Source organism: Somniosus microcephalus, chromosome 6, assembly GCF_052327205.1.
Source record: "Somniosus microcephalus isolate GS21.2 chromosome 6, FLI_Smic_1.0, whole genome shotgun sequence".
Classification (NCBI taxonomy): Eukaryota; Metazoa; Chordata; class Chondrichthyes; order Squaliformes; family Somniosidae; genus Somniosus; species Somniosus microcephalus.
The window spans coordinates 111789424-111810704 of record NC_140992.1 but is presented as its reverse complement, the minus strand read 5'-3'; the positions used below and the strand labels follow the sequence as shown (position 1 = coordinate 111810704).

The 21281-nt window shown below is 49.4% G+C and overlaps 1 protein-coding gene across 6 annotated transcripts in view; it reads right to left on the bottom strand.

Annotated features, from left to right (window-relative positions):
- LOC147115992 (espin-like) overlaps nt 1–21281 on the bottom strand; it is a 470195-nt gene that overhangs the window by 22878 nt on the left and 426036 nt on the right. For 5 of the 6 annotated variants that reach the window (XR_015078728.1, XM_085990691.1, XM_085990692.1 and 2 more), the window contains one exon: nt 19308–19387. Coding sequence is in view for 4 of the 6 variants with exons in the window: in XM_085990691.1 (XP_085846817.1) it covers nt 19308–19387 (80 nt within the window). In the remaining 2 variants the exon portion in view is untranslated. Of the gene's footprint in view, nt 1–19306; nt 19388–21281 lie in introns of those variants that run through there. The other variant, XR_015078729.1, reaches the window with a different exon arrangement.

The following is a 21281-nucleotide window of genomic DNA, read 5'->3' as shown; positions in this document are numbered from 1 at the left end:
CACACTGGGAGTAAGTCACTCTGGGTGTAAGTCACTCTGGGAGTAAGTCACTCTGGGAGAAAGTCACGCTGGGAGTAAGTCACTCTGGATGTAAGTCACTCTGGGAGTAAGTCACTCTGGGAGAAAGTCACGCTGGGAGTAAGTCACTCTGGATGGAAGTCACTCTGGGTGTAAGTCACTCTGGGTGTAAGTCACTCTGGGTGTAAGTCACTCTGGGTGTAGGTCACTCTGGGAGTAAGTCACTCTGTGTGTAATCACTGGGTGTAAATCACTCTGGGAGTAAGTCACTCTGGGTATAAGCCACTCTGGGTGTAAGTCAATTTGGGAGTAAGTTACTCTGGGCGTAAGTCACTCTGGGAGTAAGTCACGCTGGGAGAAAGTCACTCTGGGTGCAAATCACTCTGGGTGTGAGTCACTCAGGGAGTAAGACACTCTGGGAGTAAGTCACTCTGGGAGTAGGTTACTCTGGGTGTACGTCACTCTGGGAGTAAGTCACTCTGGGTGTGAGTCACTCTAGGTGTGAGTCACTCTGGGAGTAAGTCACACTGGGAGTAGGTCACTCTGGGTGGAAGTCACTCTGGGTGGAAGTCACACTGGGAGTAGGTCACTCTGGGTGTAAGTCACTCTGCGTGCAAGTTACTATGGGAGTAAGTCACTCTGGGAGTAAGTCACTCTGGGTGGAAGTCACACTGGGAGTAGGTCACTCTGGGTGTAAGTCACTCTGCATGCAAGTTACTTTGGGAGTAAGTCACTCTGGGAGTAAGTCACACTGGGTGTAAGTCACTCTGGGAGTAAGTCACTCTGGGTGTAAGTCACTCTGGGTGTATGTCACTCTGGGTGTAAGTCACTCTGGGAGTACGTCATTCTGGGAGTAAGTCGCTCTGGGAGTAAGTCACTCTGGGTGTAAGTCACTCTGGCTGTAAGTCACTCTGGCTGTAAGTCACTCTGGGTGAAAGTCACTCTGGCTAAAAGTCACTCTGGGAGTACGTCACTTTGGGAGTAAGTCACGCTGGGTGTAAGTTACTCTGGGAGTAAGTCACTCTGGGAGTAAGTCACTCTGTGTGTAAGTCACCCTGGGAGAAAGTCACTCTGGGAGAAATTCACTCTGGGAGTAAGTCACTCTGGGTGTAAGTCACTCTGGGAGTAAATCACTCTGGGAGAAATTCACTCTGGGAGTAAGTCACTCTGGGAGTAAGTCACTCTGGGAGTAATTCACTCTGGGAGTGGGTCACTCTGGGAGTAAGTCACTCTGGGAGTAAGTCACTCTGTGTGTGAGTCACTCTGGGAGTAAGTCACTCTGGGACTAGGTTACTCTGGGTGTAAGTCACTCTGGGTGCAATGCACTCTGGGTGTAAGTCATTCTGGGAGTAAGTCACTGGGAGTAATTCACTCTGGGAGTAAGTCACTGGGTGAAATTCAATCTGGGAGTAATTCAATCTGGGTGTAAATCACTCTGGGTGTAAGTCACTCTGGGAGTCAGTCACTCTGGGAGTAATTCACTCTGGGAGTAAGTCACTCAGGGAGTAAGTCATTCTGGGAGTAGGTCACTCTGGGAGTAGGTCACTCTGGGAGTAAGTCACTCTGGGAGAAAGTCACTCTGGGAATGAGTCACTCTGGGAGAAAGTCACTCTGGGAGTAAGTCACACTGTCTGTGAGTCACTCTGGGAGTAAGTCACTCTGGGAGTAAGTCACTGGGTGAAATTCAATCTGGGAGTAATTCAATCTGGGTGTAAATCACTCTGGGTGTAAGTCACTCTGGGAGTCAGTCACTCTGGGAGTAATTCACTCTGGGAGTAAGTCACTCAGGGAGTAAGTCATTCTGGGAGTAGGTCACTCTGGGAGTAGGTCACTCTGGGAGTAAGTCACTCTGGGAGAAAGTCACTCTGGGAATAAGTCACTCTGGGAGAAAGTCACTCTGGGAGTAAGTCACACTGTCTGTGAGTCACTCTGGGAGTAAGTCACTCTGGGAGTAGGTTACTCTGGGTGTAAGTCACTCTTGGTGTAATGCACTCTGGCTGTAAGTCATTCTGGGAGTTAGTCACTCTGGGTGTAAGTCACTCTGGGTGTAAGTCAATCTGGGAGTAAGTCACTCTGGGGTAAGTCACTCTGGCAGTAGGTTACTCTGGGAGTAAGTCATGCTGGGAGTAAATCATGCTGGGAGTAAATCAATCCGCGAGTAAGTCAGTCTGGGAGTAGGTCACTCTGGGTGTAAGTCACGCTGGGAGTAACTCAATCTGCGAGTAAGTCAGTCTGGGAGTAGGTCAATCTGGGTGTAAGTCACTCTGGGAGTAAGTCACTCTGGGAATAAGTCACTCTGGGAGTAAATCACTCTGGGTGGAAGTCATTCTGGGAGTAAGTCACTCTGGGAGTAAGTCACTCTGGGAGTAAGTCACTCTGGGAGTAAGTCATTCTGGGAGTAAGTCGCTCTGGGTGTAAGTCACTCTGGGTGTCGGCCACTCTGGGTGTAGGCCACTCTGGGAGTAAATCCCTCTGGGTGTAAGTCGCTCTGGGTGTAAGTCACTCTGGGATACGTCACTCTGGGTGTGAGTCACTCTGGGAGTAGGTCACTCTGGGTGTATGTCACGCTGGGTGTAAGTCACTCTGGGAGTAAGTCACTCTGGGAGTAGGTCACTCTGGGTGGAAGTCACTCTGGGTGGAAGTGACACTGGGAGTAGGTCACTCTGGGTGTAAGTCACTCTGCGTGCAAGTTACTATGGGAGTAAGTCACTCTGGGAGTAAGTCACTCTGGGTGGAAGTCACACTGGGAGTAGGTCGCTCTGGGTGTAAGTCACTCTGCATGCAAGTTACTTTGGGAGTAAGTCACTCTGGGAGTAAGTCACACTGGGTGTAAGTCACTATGGGAGTAAGTCACTCTGGGTGTAAGTCACTCTGGGTGTATGTCACTCTGGGTGTAAGTCACTCTGGGAGTACGTCATTCTGGGAGTAAGTCGCTCTGGGAGTAAGTCACTCTGGGTGTAAGTCACTCTGGCTGTAAGTCACTCTGGCTGTAAGTCACTCTGGGTGAAAGTCACTCTGGCTAAAAGTCACTCTGGGAGTACGTCACTCAGGGAGTAAGTCACGCTGGGTGTAAGTTACTCTGGGAGTAAGTCACTCTGGGAGTAAGTCACTCTGTATGTAAGTCACCCTGGGAGAAAGTCACTCTGGGAGAAATTCACTCTGGGAGTAAGTCACTCTGGGTGTAAGTCACTCTGGGAGTAAATCACTCTGGGAGAAATTCACTCTGGGAGTAAGTCACCCTGGGAGAAAGTCACTCTGGGAGTAAGTCACTCTGTGTGTGAGTCACTCTGGGAGTAAGTCACTCTGGGACTAGGTTACTCTGGGTGTAAGTCACTCTGGGTGCAATGCACTCTGGGTGTAAGTCATTCTGGGAGTAAGTCACTGGGAGTAATTCACTCTGGGAGTAAGTCACTGGGTGAAATTCAATCTGGGAGTAATTCAATCTGGGTGTAAATCACTCTGGGTGTAAGTCACTCTGGGAGTCAGTCACTCTGGGAGTAATTCACTCTGGGAGTAAGTCACTCAGGGAGTAAGTCATTCTGGGAGTAGGTCACTCTGGGAGTAGGTCACTCTGGGAGTAAGTCACTCTGGGAGAAAGTCACTCTGGGAATGAGTCACTCTGGGAGAAAGTCACTCTGGGAGTAAGTCACACTGTCTGTGAGTCACTCTGGGAGTAAGTCACTCTGGGAGTCAGTCACTGGGTGAAATTCAATCTGGGAGTAATTCAATCTGGGTGTAAATCACTCTGGGTGTAAGTCACTCTGGGAGTCAGTCACTCTGGGAGTAATTCACTCTGGGAGTAAGTCACTCAGGGAGTAAGTCATTCTGGGAGTAGGTCACTCTGGGAGTAGGTCACTCTGGGAGTAAGTCACTCTGGGAGAAAGTCACTCTGGGAATAAGTCACTCTGGGAGAAAGTCACTCTGGGAGTAAGTCACACTGTCTGTGAGTCACTCTGGGAGTAAGTCACTCTGGGAATAGGTTACTCTGGGTGTAAGTCACTCTTGGTGTAATGCACTCTGGGTGTAAGTCATTCTGGGAGTAAGTCACTCTGGGTGTAAGTCACTCTGGGTGTAAGTCAATCTGGGAGTAAGTCACTCTGGGGTAAGTCACTCTGGCAGTAGGTTACTCTGGGAGTAAGTCATGCTGGGAGTAGGTCACTCTGGGTGTAAGTCACGCTGGGAGTAACTCAATCTGCGAGTAAGTCAGTCTGGGAGTAGGTCAATCTGGGTGTAAGTCACTCTGGGAGTAAGTCACTCTGGGAAAAAGTCACTCTGGGAGTAAATCACTCTGGGTGTAAGTCATTCTGGGAGTAAGTCACTCTGGGAGTAAGTCACTCTGGGAGTAAGTCACTCTGGGAGTAAGTCATTCTGGGAGTAAGTCGCTCTGGGTGTAAGTCACTCTGGGTGTCGGCCACTCTGGGTGTAGGCCACTCTGGGAGTAAATCCCTCTGGGTGTAAGTCGCTCTGGGTGTAAGTCACTCTGGGATACGTCACTCTGGGTGTGAGTCACTCTGGGAGTAGGTCACTCTGGGTGTATGTCACGCTGGGTGTAAGTCACTCTGGGAGTAAGTCACTCTGGGAGTAAGTCAATCTGGGTGTAAGTCACTCTGGGTGTAAGTCACTCTGGGAGTAAGTCACACTGAGAGTAATTCACTCCAGGAGTAGGTCACTCTGGGTGTGAGCCACTCTGGCTGTGAGTCACTCTGGGAGTAAGTCACTCTGGGAGTAGGTTACTCTCGGTGTTATTCACACTGTGTGTAAGTCACTCTGGCTGTAAGTCACTCTGGCTGTAAGTCAATCTGGCTGTAAGTCACTCTGGCTGTAAGTCACTCTGGCTGTAAGTCACTCTGGGTGAAAGTCACTCTGGCTAAAAGTCACTCTGGGAGTAAGTCACTCTGGGAGTAAGTCACGCTGGGTGTAAGTCACTCTAGGAGTAAGTCACTCTGGGAGTAAGTCACTCTGTGTGTAAGTCACTCTGGGAGAAAGTCACTCTGGGAGAAATTCACTCTGGGAGTAAGTCACTCTGGGTGTAAGTCACTCTGGGAGTAAATCACTCTGGGAGAAATTCACTCTGGGAGTAAGTCACTCTGGGAGTAAGTCACTCTGGGAGTAATTCACTCTGGGAGTATGTCACTCTGGGAGTAAGTCACTCTGGGAGTAAGTCACTCTGTGTGTGAGTCACTCTGGGAGTAAGTCACTCTGGGACTAGATTACTCTGGGTGTAAGTCACTCTGGGTGCAATGCACTCTGGGTGTAAGTCATTCTGGGAGTAAGTCACTCTGGGAGTAATTCACTCTGGGAGTAAGTCACTGGGTGAAATTCAATCTGGGAGTAATTCAATCTGGGTGTAAATCACTCTGGGTGTAAGTCACTCTGGGAGTCAGTCACTCTGGGAGTAATTCACTCTGGGAGTAAGTCACTCAGGGAGTAGGTCATTGAGGGAGTAGGTCACTCTGGGAGTAGGTCACTCTGGGAGTAAGTCACTCTGGGAGAAAGTCACTCTGGGAGAAAGTCACTCTGGGAGAAAGTCACTCTGGGAGTAAGTCACACTGTCTGTGAGTCACTCTGGGAGTAAGTCACTCTGGGAGTAGGTTACTCTGGGTGTAAGTCACTCTTGGTGTAATGCACTCTGGGTGTAAGTCATTCTGGGAGTAAGTCACTCTGGGTGTAAGTCACTCTGGGTGTAAGTCAATCTGGGAGTAAGTCACTCTGGGAGTAAGTCACTCTGGGAGTAAGTCATTCTGGGAGTAAGTCGCTCTGGGTGTAAGTCACTCTGGGTGTCGGCCACTCTGGGTGTAGGCCACTCTGGGAGTAAATCCCTCTGGGTGTAAGTCACTCTGGGTGTAAGTCACTCTGGGATACGTCACTCTGGGTGTAAGTCAATCTGGGAGTATGTTACTCTGGGAGTACGTTACTCTGGGAGTAAGTCACTCTGCGAGTAACTCACTCTGTGACTAAGTCACTCTTGATCTAAGACACTCTGGGTGTAAGACACTCTGGGTGTAAGACACTCTGGGAGTAAGTCACTCTGGGAGTACGTCACTCTGGGTGTAAGTCACTCTGGGAGTAAGTCACTCTGGGAGTAAGTCACTCTGGGTGTATGTCACGCTGGGTGTAAGTCACTCTGGGAGTAAGTCACTCTGGGAGTAAGTCAATCTGGGTGTAAGTCACTCTGGGTGTAAGTCACTCTGGGAGTAAGTCACACTGAGAGTAATTCACTCTAGGAGTAGGTCACTCTGGGTGTGAGCCACTCTGGGAGTAGGTTACTCTGGGTGTTATTCACACTGTGTGTAAGTCACTCTGGCTGTAAGTTACTCTGCCTGTAAGTCACTCTGGCTGTAAGTCACTCTGGCTGTAAGTCAATCCGGCTGTAAGTCACTCTGGCTGTAAGTCACTCTGGCTGTAAGTCACTCTGGCTGTAAGTAACTCTGGGTGAAAGTCACTCTGGGTGAAAGTCACTCTGGGAGTAAGTCACTCTGGGAGTAAGTCACGCTGGGTGTAAGTCACTCTGGGAGTAAGTCACTCTGGGAGTAAGTCACTCTGGGTGTAAATCACTCTTGGAGTTGGTCACTCTGGGTGTAAGTCACTCTGTGTGTAAGTCACTCTGGGAGTAAGTCACAATGGGATTAAGTCACTCTGGGTGTAATTCAGCCTGGGCGTAGGTCACTCTGGGTGTAAGTCACGGTGGGTGTAATTCACTCTGGGTGTAAGTCACTCTGGGTGTAAGTCACGGTGGGTGTAATTCACTCTGGGTGTAAGTCACTCTGGGTGTAAGCCACACTGGGAGTAGGTCACTCTGGGTGTACGTCACTCTTGGTGTAAGTCACTCTGGGTGTAAGTCACTCTGGGAGTAAATCACTCTGGGAGAAATTCACTCTGGGAGTAAGTCACTCTGGGAGTAAGTCACTCTGGGAGTAAGTCACTCTGGGAGTAGGTCACTCTGGGAGTAAGTCACTCTGGGAGTAACTCACTCTGTGTGTGAGTCACTCTCGGAGTAAGTCACTCTAGGACTAGGTTACTCTGGGTGTAAGTCACTCTGGGTGCAATGCACTCTGGGTGTAAGTCATTCTGGGAGTAAGTCACTCTGGGAGTAATTCACTATGGGAGTAAGTCACTGGGTGAAATTCAATCTGGGACTAATTCACTCTGGGTGTAAGTCACTCTGGGTGTAAGTCACTCTGGGAGTAAGTCACTCTGGGAGTACGTCACTCTGTGAGTCACTCTGGGAGTAAGTCACTCTGGGAGTAGGTTACTCTGGGTGTAATGCACTCTGGGTGTAAGTCATTCTGAGAGTAAGTCACTCTGGGTGTAAGTCAATCTGGGTGTAAGTCACTCTGGGAGTAATTCACTCTGAGAGTAAGTTACTCTGGGAGGATGTCACTCTGGGTGTACTTCACTCTAGGAGTAGGTCACTCTGGGTGTGAGTCACTCTGGGATTAAGTCACTCTGGGAGCAAGTCACTCTGGCAGTAAGTCACTCTGGGTGTATGTCACTCTGGGTGTATATCACTCTGGGAGTAAGTCACTCTGAGAGTAAGTCACTCTGGGTATAAGTCACTCTGGGTGTAAGTCACTTTGGGAGTAAATCACTCTGGAAGTAGGTTACTCTGCGAGTAGGTTACTCTGGGTGTAAGTCACACTGTGTGTAAGTCACTCTGGCTGTAAGTTACTCTGCCTGTAAGTCACTCTGGTTGTAAGTCACTCTGGCGGTAAGTCACTCTCGCTGTAAGTCACACTGGCTGTAAGTCACTCTGGGTGAAATTGACTCTGGGTGAAAGTCACTCTGGGTGAAAGTCACTCTGGGAGTAAGTCACTCTGGGAGTAAGTCACTCTGGGTATAAGTCACTCTGGGTGTAAGTCATGCTGGGAGAAACTCAATCTGCAAGTAAGTCAGTCTGGGAGTAAGTCACTCTGGGAGTAAGTCACTCTGGGTGTAAATCACTCTGGGTGTAAATCACTCTGGGAGTAGGTCACTCTGGGTATAAGTCACTCTGGGTGTAAGTCACTCTGGGAGTAAGTCACACTGGGAGAAAGTCACTGTGGGTGTAAATCAGTCTGGGAGTAGTTCACACTGGGAGTGAGTCACTCTGGGTGTAAGTCACCCTGGGTGCAAGTCACTCTGGGTGCAAGTCAATCTGGGAGTAAGTTACTCTGGGAGAAAGTCACTCTGTGAGTAAGTCACTCTGGGAGTAAGTCACTCTGGGTGTAAGACACTCTGCGTGTAAGACACTCTGCGTGTAAACACACTGGGTGTATGTCACTCTGGGAGTAAGTCACTCTGGGAGTAAGTCACTCTGGGTGTAAGTCACTCTGGGAGTACTCAGTCTGGGAGTCAGTCACTCTGGGAGTAAGTCACTCTGGGAGTAAGACAATCTGCGTGTAAGTCAGTCTGGGAGTACGTCACTCTGGGTGTAAGTCACTCTGGGAGTAAGTTACTCTGGGTGTATGTCACTCTGGGTGTAAGTCACTCTGGGGGTAAGTCACTCTCGGGGTAAGTCACTCTGGGAGTCAGTTACTCTGGGTGTAAGTCACTCTGGGTGTAAGTCAATCTGGGTGTAAGTCACTCTGGGAGTAAGGCACTCAGGGAGTCAGTTACTCTGGGTGTAAGTCACTCTGGGAGTAAGTCACTCTGGGAGTAAGTCACTCTGGGTGTAATCACTCTGGGAGTAAGTCACTCTGGGAGAAAGGCACTCAGGGAGTCAGTTACTCTGGGTGTAAGTCACTCTGGGAGTAAGTCACTCTGGGAGTAAGTCACTCTGGGTGTAATCACTCTGGGAGTAAGTCACTCTGGGTGTAGGTCACTCTGGGAGTAAGTCACTCTGGGTGTAAGTCACTCTGGGAGTAAGTCACTCTGGGAGAAAGTCACGCTGGGAGTAAGTCACTCTGGATGTAAGTCACTCTGGGAGTAAGTCACTCTGGGAGAAAGTCACGCTGGGAGTAAGTCACTCTGGATGTAAGTCACTCTGGGAGTAAGTCACTCTGGGAGAAAGTCACGCTGGGAGTAAGTCACTCTGGATGGAAGTCACTCTGGGAGTAAGTCACTCTGGGTGTAGGTCACTCTGGGAGTAAGTCACTCTGGGTTTAATCACTGGGTGTAAATCACTCTGGGAGTAAGTCACTCTGGGTATAAGTCACTCTGGGTGTAAGTCAATTTGGGAGTAAGTTACTCTGGGAGTAAGTCACTCTGGGAGTAAGTCACTCTGGGAGAAAGTCACGCTGGGTATAAGTCGCTCTGGGTGTAAGTCAATTTGGGAGTAAGTTACTCTGGGTGTAAGTCACTCTGGGAGTAAGTCACTCTGGGAGTAAGTCACTCTGGGTGTAATCACTCTGGGAGTAAGTCACTCTGGGTGTAGGTCACTCTGGGAGTAAGTCACTCTGGGTGTAAGTCACTCTGGGAGTAAGTCACTCTGGGAGAAAGTCACGCTGGGAGTAAGTCACTCTGGGAGTAGGTTACTCTGGGTGTAAGTCACTCTGGGAGTAAGTCACTCTGGGTGTGAGTCACTCTAGGTGTGAGTCACTCTGGGAGCAAGTCACTCTGGGAGTAAGTCACTCTGGGAGTAAGTCACACTGGGAGTAGGTCACTCTGGGTGGAAGTCACTCTGGGTGGAAGTCACACTGGGAGTAGGTCACTCTGGGTGTAAGTCACTCTGCGTGCAAGTTACTATGGGAGTAAGTCACTCTGGGAGTAAGTCACTCTGGGTGGAAGTCACACTGGGAGTAGGTCACTCTGGGTGTATGTCACTCTGCATGTAAGTCACTCTGGGAGTCAGTCACTCTGGGAGTAATTCACTCTGGGAGTAAGTCACTCAGGGAGTAAGTCATTCTGGGAGTAGGTCACTCTGGGAGTAGGTCACTCTGGGAGTAAGTCACTCTGGGAGAAAGTCACTCTGGGAATAAGTCACTCTGGGAGAAAGTCACTCTGGGAGTAAGTCACACTGTCTGTGAGTCACTCTGGGAGTAAGTCACTCTGGGAGTAGGTTACTCTGGGTGTAAGTCACTCTTGGTGTAATGCACTCTGGGTGTAAGTCATTCTGGGAGTAAGTCACTCTGGGTGTAAGTCACTCTGGGTGTAAGTCAATCTGGGAGTAAGTCACTCTGGGGTAAGTTACTTTGGCAGTAGGTTACTCTGGGTGTAAGTCACTAGTGTAAGTAACTCAGGGGGTAAGTCACGCTGGGAGTAACTCAATCTGCGAGTAAGTCAGTCTGGGAGTAGGTCAATCTGGGTGTAAGTCACTCTGGGAGTAAGTCACTCTGGGAATAAGTCACTCTGGGAGTTAATCACTCTGGGTGTAAGTCATTCTGGGAGTAAGTCACTCTGGGAGTAAGTCACTCTGGGAGTAAGTCACTCTGGGAGTAAGTCATTCTGGGAGAAAGTCGCTCTGGGGGTAAGTCACTCTGGGTGTAGGCCACTCTGGGTGTAGGCCACTCTGGGAGTAAATCCCTCTGGGTGTAAGTCACTCTGGGTGTAAGTCACTCTGGGATACGTCAATCTGGGTGTGAGTCACTCTGGGAGTAAGTCACTCTGGGTGTATGTCACGCTGGGTGTAAGTCACTCTGGGAGTAAGTCACTCTGGGAGTAAGTCAATCTGGGTGTAAGTCACTCTGGGTGTAAGTCACTCTGGGAGTAAGTCACACTGGGAGTAATTCACTCTAGGAGTAGGTCACTCTGGGTGTGAGCCACTCTGGGTGTGAGTCACTCTGGGAGTAAGTCACTCTGGGAGTAGTTTACTCTGGGTGTTATTCACACTGTGTGTAAGTCACTCTGGCTGTAAGTTACTCTGCCTGTAAGTCACTCTGGCTGTAAGTCACTCTGGCTGTAAGTCAATCTGGCCGTAAGTCACTCTGGCTGTAAGTCACTCTGGCTGTAAGTAACTCTGGGTGAAAGTCACTCTGGGTGAAGGTCACTCTGGGAGTAATTCACTCCGGGAGTAAGTCACTCTGGGAGTAAGTCACGCTGGGTGTAAGTCACTCTGGGAGTAAGTCACTCTGGGAGTAAGTCACTCTGGGTGTAAATCACTCTTGCAGTAGGTCACTCTGGGTGTAAGTCACTCTGTGTGTAAGTCACTCTGGGAGTAAGTCACAATGGCATTATGTCACTCTGGGTGTAATTCAGCCTGGGCGTAGGTCACTCTGGGTGTAAGTCACGGTGGGTGTAATTCACTCTGGGTGTAAGTCACTCTGGGTGTAAGTCACACTGGGAGTAGGTCACTCTGGGTGTACGTCACTCTTGGTGTAAGTCACTCTGGGTGTAAGTCACTCTGGGAGTAAATCACTCGGGGAGAAATTCACTCTGGGAGTAAGTCACTCTGGGAGTAGGTCACTCTGGGAGTAAGTCACTCTGGGAGTAAGTCACTCTGTGTGTGAGTCACTCTAGGAGTAAGTCACTCTAGGACTACGTTACTCTGGGTGTAAGTCACTCTGGGTGCAATGCACTCTGGGTGTAAGTCATTCTGGGAGTAAGTCACTCTGGGAGTAATTCACTATGGGAGTAAGTCACTGGGTGAAATTCAATCTGGGACTAATTCACTCTGGGTGTAAGTCACTCTGGGTGTAAGTCACTCTGGGAGTAAGTCACTCTGTGAGTCACTCTGGGAGTAAGTCACTCTGGGAGTAGGTTACTCTGGGTGTAAGTCACTCTGGGTGTAATGCACTCTGGGTGTAGGTCATTCTGGGAGTAAGTCACTCTGGGTGTAAGTCAATCTGGGTGTAAGTCACTCTGGGAGTAATTCACTCTGAGAGCAAGTTACTCTGGGAGGATGTCACTCTGGGTGTACTTCACTCTTGAAGTAGGTCACTCTGGGTGTGAGTCACTCTGGGATTAAGTCACTCTGGGAGCAAGTCACTCTGGCAGTAAGTCACTCTGGGTGTATGTCACTCTGGGTGTTTATCACTCTGGGAGTAAGTCACTCTGAGAGTAAGTCACTCTGAGAGTAAGTCACTCTGGGTGTAAGTCACTTTGGGAGTAAGTCACTCTGGGAGTAGGTTACTCTGGGAGTAGGTTACTCTGGGTGTAAGTCACACTGTGTGTAAGTCACTCTTGCTGTAAGTTACTCTGCCTGTAAGTCACTCTGGTTGTAAGTCACTCTGGCGGTAAGTCACTCTCGCTGTAAGTCACACTGGCTGTAAGTCACTCTGGGTGAAATTGACTCTGCGTGAAAGTCACTCTGGGTGAAATTCACTCTGGGTGTAAATCACTCTGGGAGTACGTCACTCCGGGTATAAGTCACTCTGGGTGTAAGTCACTCTGGGAGTAAGTCACGCTGGGAGTAAGTCACTGTGGGTGTAAATCAGTCTGGGAGTAGTTCACACTGGGAGTAAGTCACTCTGGGTGTAATCACTCTGGGTGCAAGTCACTCTGGGTGCAAGTCAATCTGGGAGTAAGTTACTCTGGGAGTAAGTCACTCTGTGAGTAAGTCACTCTGGGAGTAAGTCACTCTGGGTGTAAGACACTCTGCGTGTAAGACACTCTGTGTGTAAACACTCTGGGTGTATGTCACTCTGGGAGTAAGTCACTCTGGGAGTAAGTCACTCTGGGTGTAAGTCACTCTGGGTGTAACTCATGCTGGGAGTAACTCAATCTGCAAGTAAGTCAGTCTGGGAGTAGGTCATTGTGGGTGTAACTCACTCTGCGAGTAAGTCACTCTGGGTGTAAGTCACTCTGGGAGTACTCACTCTGGGAGTAAGTCACTGGGTGTCAGTCACTCTGGGAGTAAATCACTCTGGGAGTAAGTCACTCTGGGAGTAAGTCACTCTGGGAGTACTCACTCTGGGAGTAAGTCACTCTGGGTGTCAGTCACTCTGGGAGTAAATCACTCTGGGAGTAAGTCACTCTGGGAGTAAATCACTCTGGGTGTAAGTCACTCTGGCTGTAAGTCACTCTGGGTGTAAGTGACTCTGGGTGTAAGTCACTCTGTGTGTAAGTCACTCTGCGAGTAAGTCACTCTGGGAGTAAGTCACTCTGGAAGTAGGTCACTCTGGGAGTATGTCAACTGGGTGTAAGTCACTCTGGGTGTAAGTCACTCTGGGTGTAAGTCACTCTGGGAATAAGACACTCTGGGAATAAGTCATCTGGGTCTAAATCACTCTGGGTGTAAGTCACTCTGGGAGTAAGTCACTCTGGGAGTAAGTCACTCTGGGTGTAAGTCACTCTGGGTGTAAGACACTCTGCGTGTAAGACACTCTGTGTGTAAACACTCTGGGTTTATGTCACTCTGGGAGTAAGTCACTCTGGGAGTAAGTCACTATGGGAGTAAGTCACTCTGGGTGTAAGTCACTCTGAGTGTAACTCATGCTGGGAGTAACTCAATCTGCAAGTAAGTCAGTCTGGGAGTAGGTCATTGTGGGTGTAACTCACTCTGCGAGTAAGTCACTCTGGGTGTAAGTCACTCTGGGAGTACTCACTCTGGGAGTAAGTCACTGGGTGTCAGTCACTCTGGGAGTAAATCACTCTGGGAGTAAGTCACTCTGGGAGTAAGTCACTCTGGGAGTACTCACTCTGGGAGTAAGTCACTCTGGGTGTCAGTCACTCTGGGAGTAAATCACTCTGGGAGTAAGTCACTCTGGGAGTAAATCACTCTGGGTGTCAGTCACTCTGGCTGTAAGTCACTCTGGGTGTAAGTGACTCTGGGTGTAAGTCACTCTGCGAGTAAGTCACTCTGGGAGTAAGTCACTCTGGAAGTAGGTCACTCTGGGAGTATGTCAACTGGGTGTAAGTCACTCTGGGTGTAAGTCACTCTGGGTGTAAGTCACTCTGGGAATAAGACACTCTGGGAATAAGTCATCTGGGTCTAAATCACTCTGGGTGTAAGTCACTCTGGGAGTAAGTCACTCTGGGAGTAAGTCACTCTGGGTGTAAGTCATTCTGGAAGTAAGTCACTCTGGGAGTAAGTCATTCTGGTAGTTAGTCACTCTGGGAGTAAGTCACTCTGGGAGTAAGTCATTCTGGGAGTAAGTCAATCTGGGTGTAAGTCACACTGGGTTTAGGAAACTCTCGGTGTAATTCACTCTGGGTGTAAGTCACTCTGGATATAAGTCACTCTGGGTGTAAGTCACTCTGGGTGTAAGTCACTCTGGGTGTAAGTCACTCTGGGTATAAGTCACTCTGGATGTAAGTCATTCTGGGTGTAAGTCACTCTGGGACTAAGTCACTCTGAGTGTAAATCACTCTGTGTGTAAGTCACTCTGGGAGTAAGTCACTTTGGGAGTAAGTCACACTGGGTGTCAGTCACTCTGGGAGTAAGTCACTCTTGGAGTAAGTCACTCTATGTGTAAGTCACTCTGGGAGTAAGTCACTCTGGGTTTAAGTCACTCTGGCTGTAAGTCACTCTGGGTGTAAGTCACTCTGGGAGTAAGTCACTCTGGGTTTAAGTCACTCTGGCTGTACGTCACTCTGGGTGTAGGTCACTCTGGGTGTGAGTCACTATGGGATTAAGTCACTCTGGGAGTAATTCACTCTGGGTTTAAGTCACTCTGGCTGTAAGTCACTCTGTGTGTAAGTCACTCTGGGAGTAAGTCACTCTGGGAGTAAGTCACTCTGTGTTTAATTCACTCTGGCTGTAAGTCACTCTGGGTGTAAGTCACTCTGGGTGTGAGTCACTCTGGGATTAAGTCACTCTGGGAGTAAGTCACTCTGGGAGTAAGTCACTCTGGGAGTAAGTCACTGTGGGTGTATGTCACTCTGCGTGTAAGTCACTCTGGGAGTAAGTCACTCTGAGAGTAAGTCACTCTGGGTATAATCACTCTGGGTGTAAGTCACTCTGGGAGTAAGTCACTCTGGTAGTAGGTTACTCTGGGAGTAGGTTACTCTGGGTGTAAGTCACACTGTGTGTAACTCACTCTGGCTGTAAGTTACTCTGCCTGTAAGTCACTCTGGTTGTAAGTCACTCTGGCGGTAAGTCACTCTGGGAGTAAGTCACTCTTGGAGTAAGTCACTCTGGGAGTAAGTCACTCTGGGTGTAAATCACTCTGGCAGTAGGTCACTCTGGGTTTAAGTCACTCTGGGTGTAATTCAGTCTGGGAGTAGGTCACACTGGGAGTAAATCACTCTGGCAGTAAGTCACTCTGGGTGTAAGTCACTCTGGGTGCAAGTCAATCTGGGAGTAATTACTCTGGGAGTAAGTCACTCTGTGAGTAATTCACTCTGGGAGTAAGACACTCTGGGTGTAAGACACTCTGGGTGTAAGACACTCTGGGTGAAAGTCACTCTGGGAGTAAGTCACTCTGGGAGTAAGTCACTCTGGGTGTAAGTCACTCTGGGTGTAACTCATGCTGGGAGTAACTCAATCTGCAAGTAAGTCAGTCTGAGAGTAGGTCATTCTGGGTGTAAGTCACTCTGGGAGTAAGTCATTTTGAGTGTAAATCACTCTGGGTGTCAGTCACTCTGGGAGTAAGTCACTCTGGGTGTAAGTCACTCTGGGAGTAAGTCACTATGGGAGTAAGTCACTCTGGGCGTAAATCAATCTGTTTGTAAGTCACTCTGGGAGTAAGTCACTCTGGCTGTAAGTCACTCTGGCTGTAATTCACTCTGGGCGTAAGTCACTCTGGGTGGAATTCACTCTGGGTGGAAGTCACTCTGGGTATAAGTCACTCTGGGTGTAAGTCACTCTGGGAGTAAGTCACTCTGGGTGTAAGTCACTCTGAGGGTAAGTCACTCTGGGAGTAAGTCACGCTGGGAGTAAGTCACGCTGGGAGTAAGTCACTCTGGGTGTAAGTCACTCTGGGAGTAAGTCACACTGGGAGAAAGTCACTCTGGGTGTAAATCACTCTAGGAGAAAGTCACTCTGGGTGTAAGTCACTCTGGGTGTCAATCACTGTGGGAGTAAAACACTCTGGCTGTAAGTCACTCTGGGTGTAAGACACTCTGGGTGTAAGACACTCTGGGAGTAAGTCACTCTGGGAGTAAGTCACTCTGGGTGTCAGTCACTCTGGGAGTAAGTCACTCTGGGAGTAAGTCACTCTGTGTGTAAGTCACTCTGGGAGTAAGTCACTCTGGGAGTAGGTCACTCTGGGAGTAACTCATTCTGGGTGTAAGTCACTCTGGCTGTAAGTCACTCTGGGTGTAAGTCACTCTGGGTGTAAGTCACTCTGGGTGTAAGTCACTCTGGGTGTAATTCACTCTGGGTGTGAGTCACTCTGGGTGTAAGTCACTCCGGGTGTAAGTCACTCTGGGAGTAAGTCACTCTGGCTGTAACTCACTCTGGGAGTAATTCACTCTGGGTGTAAGTCACTCTGCGTGTAATTCACTCTGGGAGTAAGTCACTCTGGGAGTAAATCACTCTGGGAATAGGTCACTCTGGGTGTAAGTCACTCTGAGTGTAAGTCACTCTGGGAGTAAGTCACACTGGGAGAAAGTCACTCTGGGTGTAAATCACTCTGGGAGTAAGTCACCATGGGTGTAAGTCACTCTGGGAGTAAGTCGCACTGGGAGAAAGTCACTCTGGGTGTAAATCACTCTGGGAGTAAGTCACTCTGGGAATAAATCACGCTGGGAGTAAGTCACTCTGGGAGTAGGTTACTCTGGGAGAAGGTTACTCTGGGAGTAGTTTACTCTGGATGTAAGTCACTCTGGGTGTAGGTTATTCTGGGAGTAATTCACTCTGGCAGTAAGTCACTTTGGGTGTAAGTCACGCTGCGATAAGTTACTCTGGTAGTAAGTCACTCTGGGAGTAAGTCACTCTGGGAGTAAGTGACTCTGGGAGTAAGTCACTCTGGGAGTAAGTCACTCTGGGTGTAAGTCACTCTGGGTGTAAGTCAATCTGGGAGTATGTTACTCTGGGAGTACGTTACTCTGGGAGTAAGTCACTCTGCGAGTAACTCACTCTGTGACTAAGTCACTCTTGATCTAAGACACTCTGGGTGTAAGACACTCTGGGTGTAAGACACTCTGGGAGTAAGTCACTCTGGGAGTAAGTCACTCTGGGTGTAAGTCACTCTGGGAGTAAGTCACTCTGGGTGTAAGTCACTCTGGGAGTAAGTCACTCTGGGAGTAAGTCACTCTGGGTGTCAGTCACTCTGGGAGTAAGTCACTCTGGGAGTAAGTCACTCTGGGTGTAAGTCACTCTGGGAGTAAGTCACTCTGGGAGTAAATCACTCTGGGTGTAAGTCACTCTGGCTTTAAGTCACTCTGGGTGTAAGTCACTCTGGCTTTAATTCACTCTGGGTGTAAGTCACTCTGGGTGTAAGTCACTCTGGGTGTAAGTCATTCTGGGTGTAAGTCACTCTGGCTGTAAGTCACTCTGGGTGTAAATCACTCTGGGAGTAGGTCACTCTGGGTGTAAGTCACTCTTGGTCTAAGTCACTCTGGGTGTAAGTCACTCTGGGTTAAATCACTCTGGGTGTAAGTCAGTCTGGGTGTAATTCACTCTGGGAGTGAGTCACTCTGGGTTTGATTCACTCTGGGAGTAAGTCACTCTGGGCTTATGTCACTCTGGGCGTAAGACACTTTGGGCGTAAGTCACTCTGGGCGTAAGTCAACCTGGGAGTAACTCACTCTGGATGTAAATCACTCTGGGAGTAAATCAATCTGGGAGTAAGTCATTCTGGGTGTATGTCACTCTGGGTGTAAGTCACTCTGGGTGTAAGTCACTCGAGGAGTAAGTCATTCTGGGAGTGTGTCACTCTGGGTGTAAGTCACTCTGGATGAAGTTTATTCTGGGAGTAAGTCACTCTGGGTGTATGTCACTCTGGGAGTAAGTCAATCTGGGTTGTAAGTCACTCTGGGTGTAAGCCACTCTGGGTGTATGTGACTCTGAGTGTAAGTCACTCTGGCTGTAAGACACTCTGGGTGTAAGACACTCTGGGTGTAAGACACTCTGTGAGTAAGTCACTCTGGGAGTAATTATCTCTGGGTGTGAGTCACACTGGGAGTAAGTCACTCTAGGTGTAAATCACTCTGGGAGTAAGTCACTCTGGGTGTAAGTCACTCTGGGTGTAATTCACTCTGGGTGTAAGTCACTCTGGGTGTAATTCAATCTGGGAGTAATTCATTCTGGGTGTAAGTCACTCTGGGAGTGTATCACTCTGGGTGTAAGTCACTCTGTGTGTAAGTCACTCTGGGTGTAATTCACTTTGGGTGTATGTCACTCTGGGTGTAAGTCACTCTGGGTGTAAGTCACTCTGGGTGTAAGTCACTCTGGGAATAATTCACTCTGGGAGTAAGTCACTCTGGGAGTAAGTCGCTCTGGGAGTAAGTCACTCTGGGAGTAATCACTCTGGGTGTAAGTCACTCTGGGTGTAAGTCACTCTGGGAGTAGTTTGCCCTGGGTATAAGTCACTCTGGGAGTAAGTCACTCTGGGTGTAAGTCACTCTGGGAGTAAGTCACTCTGGGTGTAAGTCACTCTGGGTCTAAGTCACTCTGGGAGTAAGTCACTCTGGGAGTAATTCACTCTGGGAGTAATTCACGCTGGGTGAGTCACTCTGGGAGTATGTCAATCTGTTTGTGAGTCACTCTGCGAGTAATCACTCTGGGTGTAAGTCACCCTGGGAGTAAGTCAATCTGCGAGTAACTCAGTCTCGGAGTATGTCACTCTGGGTGTCATTCGCTCTGGGTGTCAGTCACTCTGGGAGTAATTCACTCTGGGTGTAAGTCACTCTGGGTGTATGTCACTCGGGGTCTAGTTTACTCGGGGTGTAGTTTACTGTCGGTGTAAGTCACTCTTGGAGTAAGTCACTCTGGGTGTAAATCACTTTGGGTGTAAGTCACTCTGGGAGTAAGTCACTCTGTGTGTAAGTCACTCTGAGAGTAGGTCACTCTGAGAGTAAGTCACTCTGGGTGTAAATCGCTCTGGGTGTAAGTCACTCTGGGTGTAAGTCACTCTGGGTGTAATTCACTCTGGGAGTAAGTCAATCTGGGAGTAGGGTGCTCTGGGAGTAGTGTGCTCTGGGTGTAAGTCACTCTGGGAGTAAGTTACTCTGGGAGTAACTCAATCTGCGAGTAAGTCATTCTGGGTGTAAATCACTCTGGGTGTAAGTCACTCTGGGTGTAAGTCACTCTGGGTGTAATCACTCTGGGTGTAAGTCACTCTGGGAGTAGTTAGCTCTGGGTGTAAGTCACTCTAGGTGTAAGCCACTGCGGGAGTAAGTCACTCTGGGAGTAGGTGACAGTAAGCTGCTCTGGAGGTTGCACATCACACACCCGGGTTACACATTCGGGTTACTCATCACACGCTCATTCCATGAGCCTAGACGTATGATTTCACCCCAGTTTTTAAGCTTCAGATACTTTCTTATCTTGGCCCCTGCCGCAGTAGTTGCTCACTCAGCGGCTCAGCCTATTTTCTGACGATACGTACCTTTCTCTATTCAGTTTCTGTATCGCCATTTCTCGTTTCCATGGAGGCAGATCACTGAACAGCATAGATTCTTCTTGTTGCTGTGGAGAGTGAGTGAAGCCAATGATTTAAAACTGTATCCAAGTTGGATAAACCTTTTCATCATTGAGCTGTGTATATAGAATCATAGAATCATATAAAGTTACAGCACAGGAGGCCATTTCGGCCCATCGTGTCCATGCCAGCCAACAAAGAGCTATCCAGCCTAATCCCACTTCTCAGCTCTTGGTCCGTTGCCCTGCAGGTTAGAGCATCCCAAGTGCACATCCAAGTACTTTTTAAATGTGGTTAGGGTTCCTGCCTCTACCACCCTTTCAGGCAGTGAGTTCCAGACCCCCACAACCCTCTGGGTGAAGACATTTCCCCTCAAATCCCCTTTAAACCTTCCACCAATAACTTTAAATCTATGCCCCCTGGTTTTTTACCCCTCTGCTAAGGGAAATAGGTCTTTTCTACCCACTTTATCTAGGCCCCTCATAATTTTATACACCTCAATCAGGTCTCCCGTCAGCCTTCTCTGTTCCAAGGAAAACAGACCCAGCCTATCCAGTCTTTCCTCATAGCTAAGATTCTCTACTCCCGGCAACATCCTTGTAAATCTCCTCTGTACCCTCTCTAGTGCAATCACATCTTTCCTGTAATGTGGTGACCAGAACTGCACGCAGTACTCTAGCCAAGGCCTAACTAGTGTTTTATACAGTTGAAGCATAATTTGTTTGTCCATAATGACTAATCCTTTATCATGTCTTTCCCAACTTTAGTGCATATCTGATGCTCTGAGTCCCCTTCACAGCTCCTCCTCACCAACTCCCCCACACCCCACAGCCCTTCCAATCTCCTCACCAACTCCCCCACAGCCCACAGCCCTTCCAATCTCTTCACCAACTCCCCCACACCCCACAGCCCTTCACAGCTCCTCCTCACCAACTCCCCCACACCCCACAGCCGTTCCAATCTCCTCACCAACTCCCCCACACCCCACAGCCCTTCCAATCTCCTCACCAACTCCCCCACACCCCACAGCCCTTCACAGCTCCTCCTCACCAACTCCCCCACACCCCACAGCCGTTCCAATCTCCTCACCAACTCCCCCACACCCCACAGCCCTTCCAATCTCCTCACCAACTCCCCCACACCCCACAGCCCTTCCAATCTCCTCACCAACTCCCCCACACCCCACAGCCCTTCACAGCTCCTCCTCACCAACTCCCTCACACCCCACAGCCCTTCCAATCTCCTCACCAACTCCCCCACACCCCACAGCCCTTCCAATCTCCTCACCAACTCCCCCACACCCCACAGCCCTTCCAATCTCCTCACCAACTCCCCCATACCCCACAGCCCTTCCAATCTCCTCACCAACTTCCCCACACCCCACAGCCCTTCCAATCTCCTCACCAACTCCCCCACAGCCCACAGCCCTTCCAATCTCCTCACCAACTCCCCCATACCCCACAGCCCTTCCAATCTCCTCACCAAATGCCCACACCCCACAGCCCTTCCAATCTCCTCACCAACTCCCCCACACCCCACAGCCCTTCCAATCTCCTCACCAACTCCCCCACAGCCCACAGCCCTTCCAATCTCCTCACCAACTCCCCCACACCCCACAGCCCTTCAATCTCCTCACCAACTCCCTCACACCCCACAGCCCTTCAATCTCCTCACCAACTCCCCCATACCCCACAGCCCTTCCAATCTCCTCACCAACTCCCTCACACCCCACAGCCCTTCCAATCTCCTCACCAACTCCCCCATACCCCACAGCCCTTCCAATCTCCTCACCAACTCCCCCACACCCCACAGCCCTTCAATCTCCTCACCAACTCCCTCACACCCCACAGCCCTTCCAATCTCCTCACCAACTCCCCCATACCCCACAGCCCTTCCAATCTCCTCACCAACTCCCTCACACCCCACAGCCCTTCAATCTCC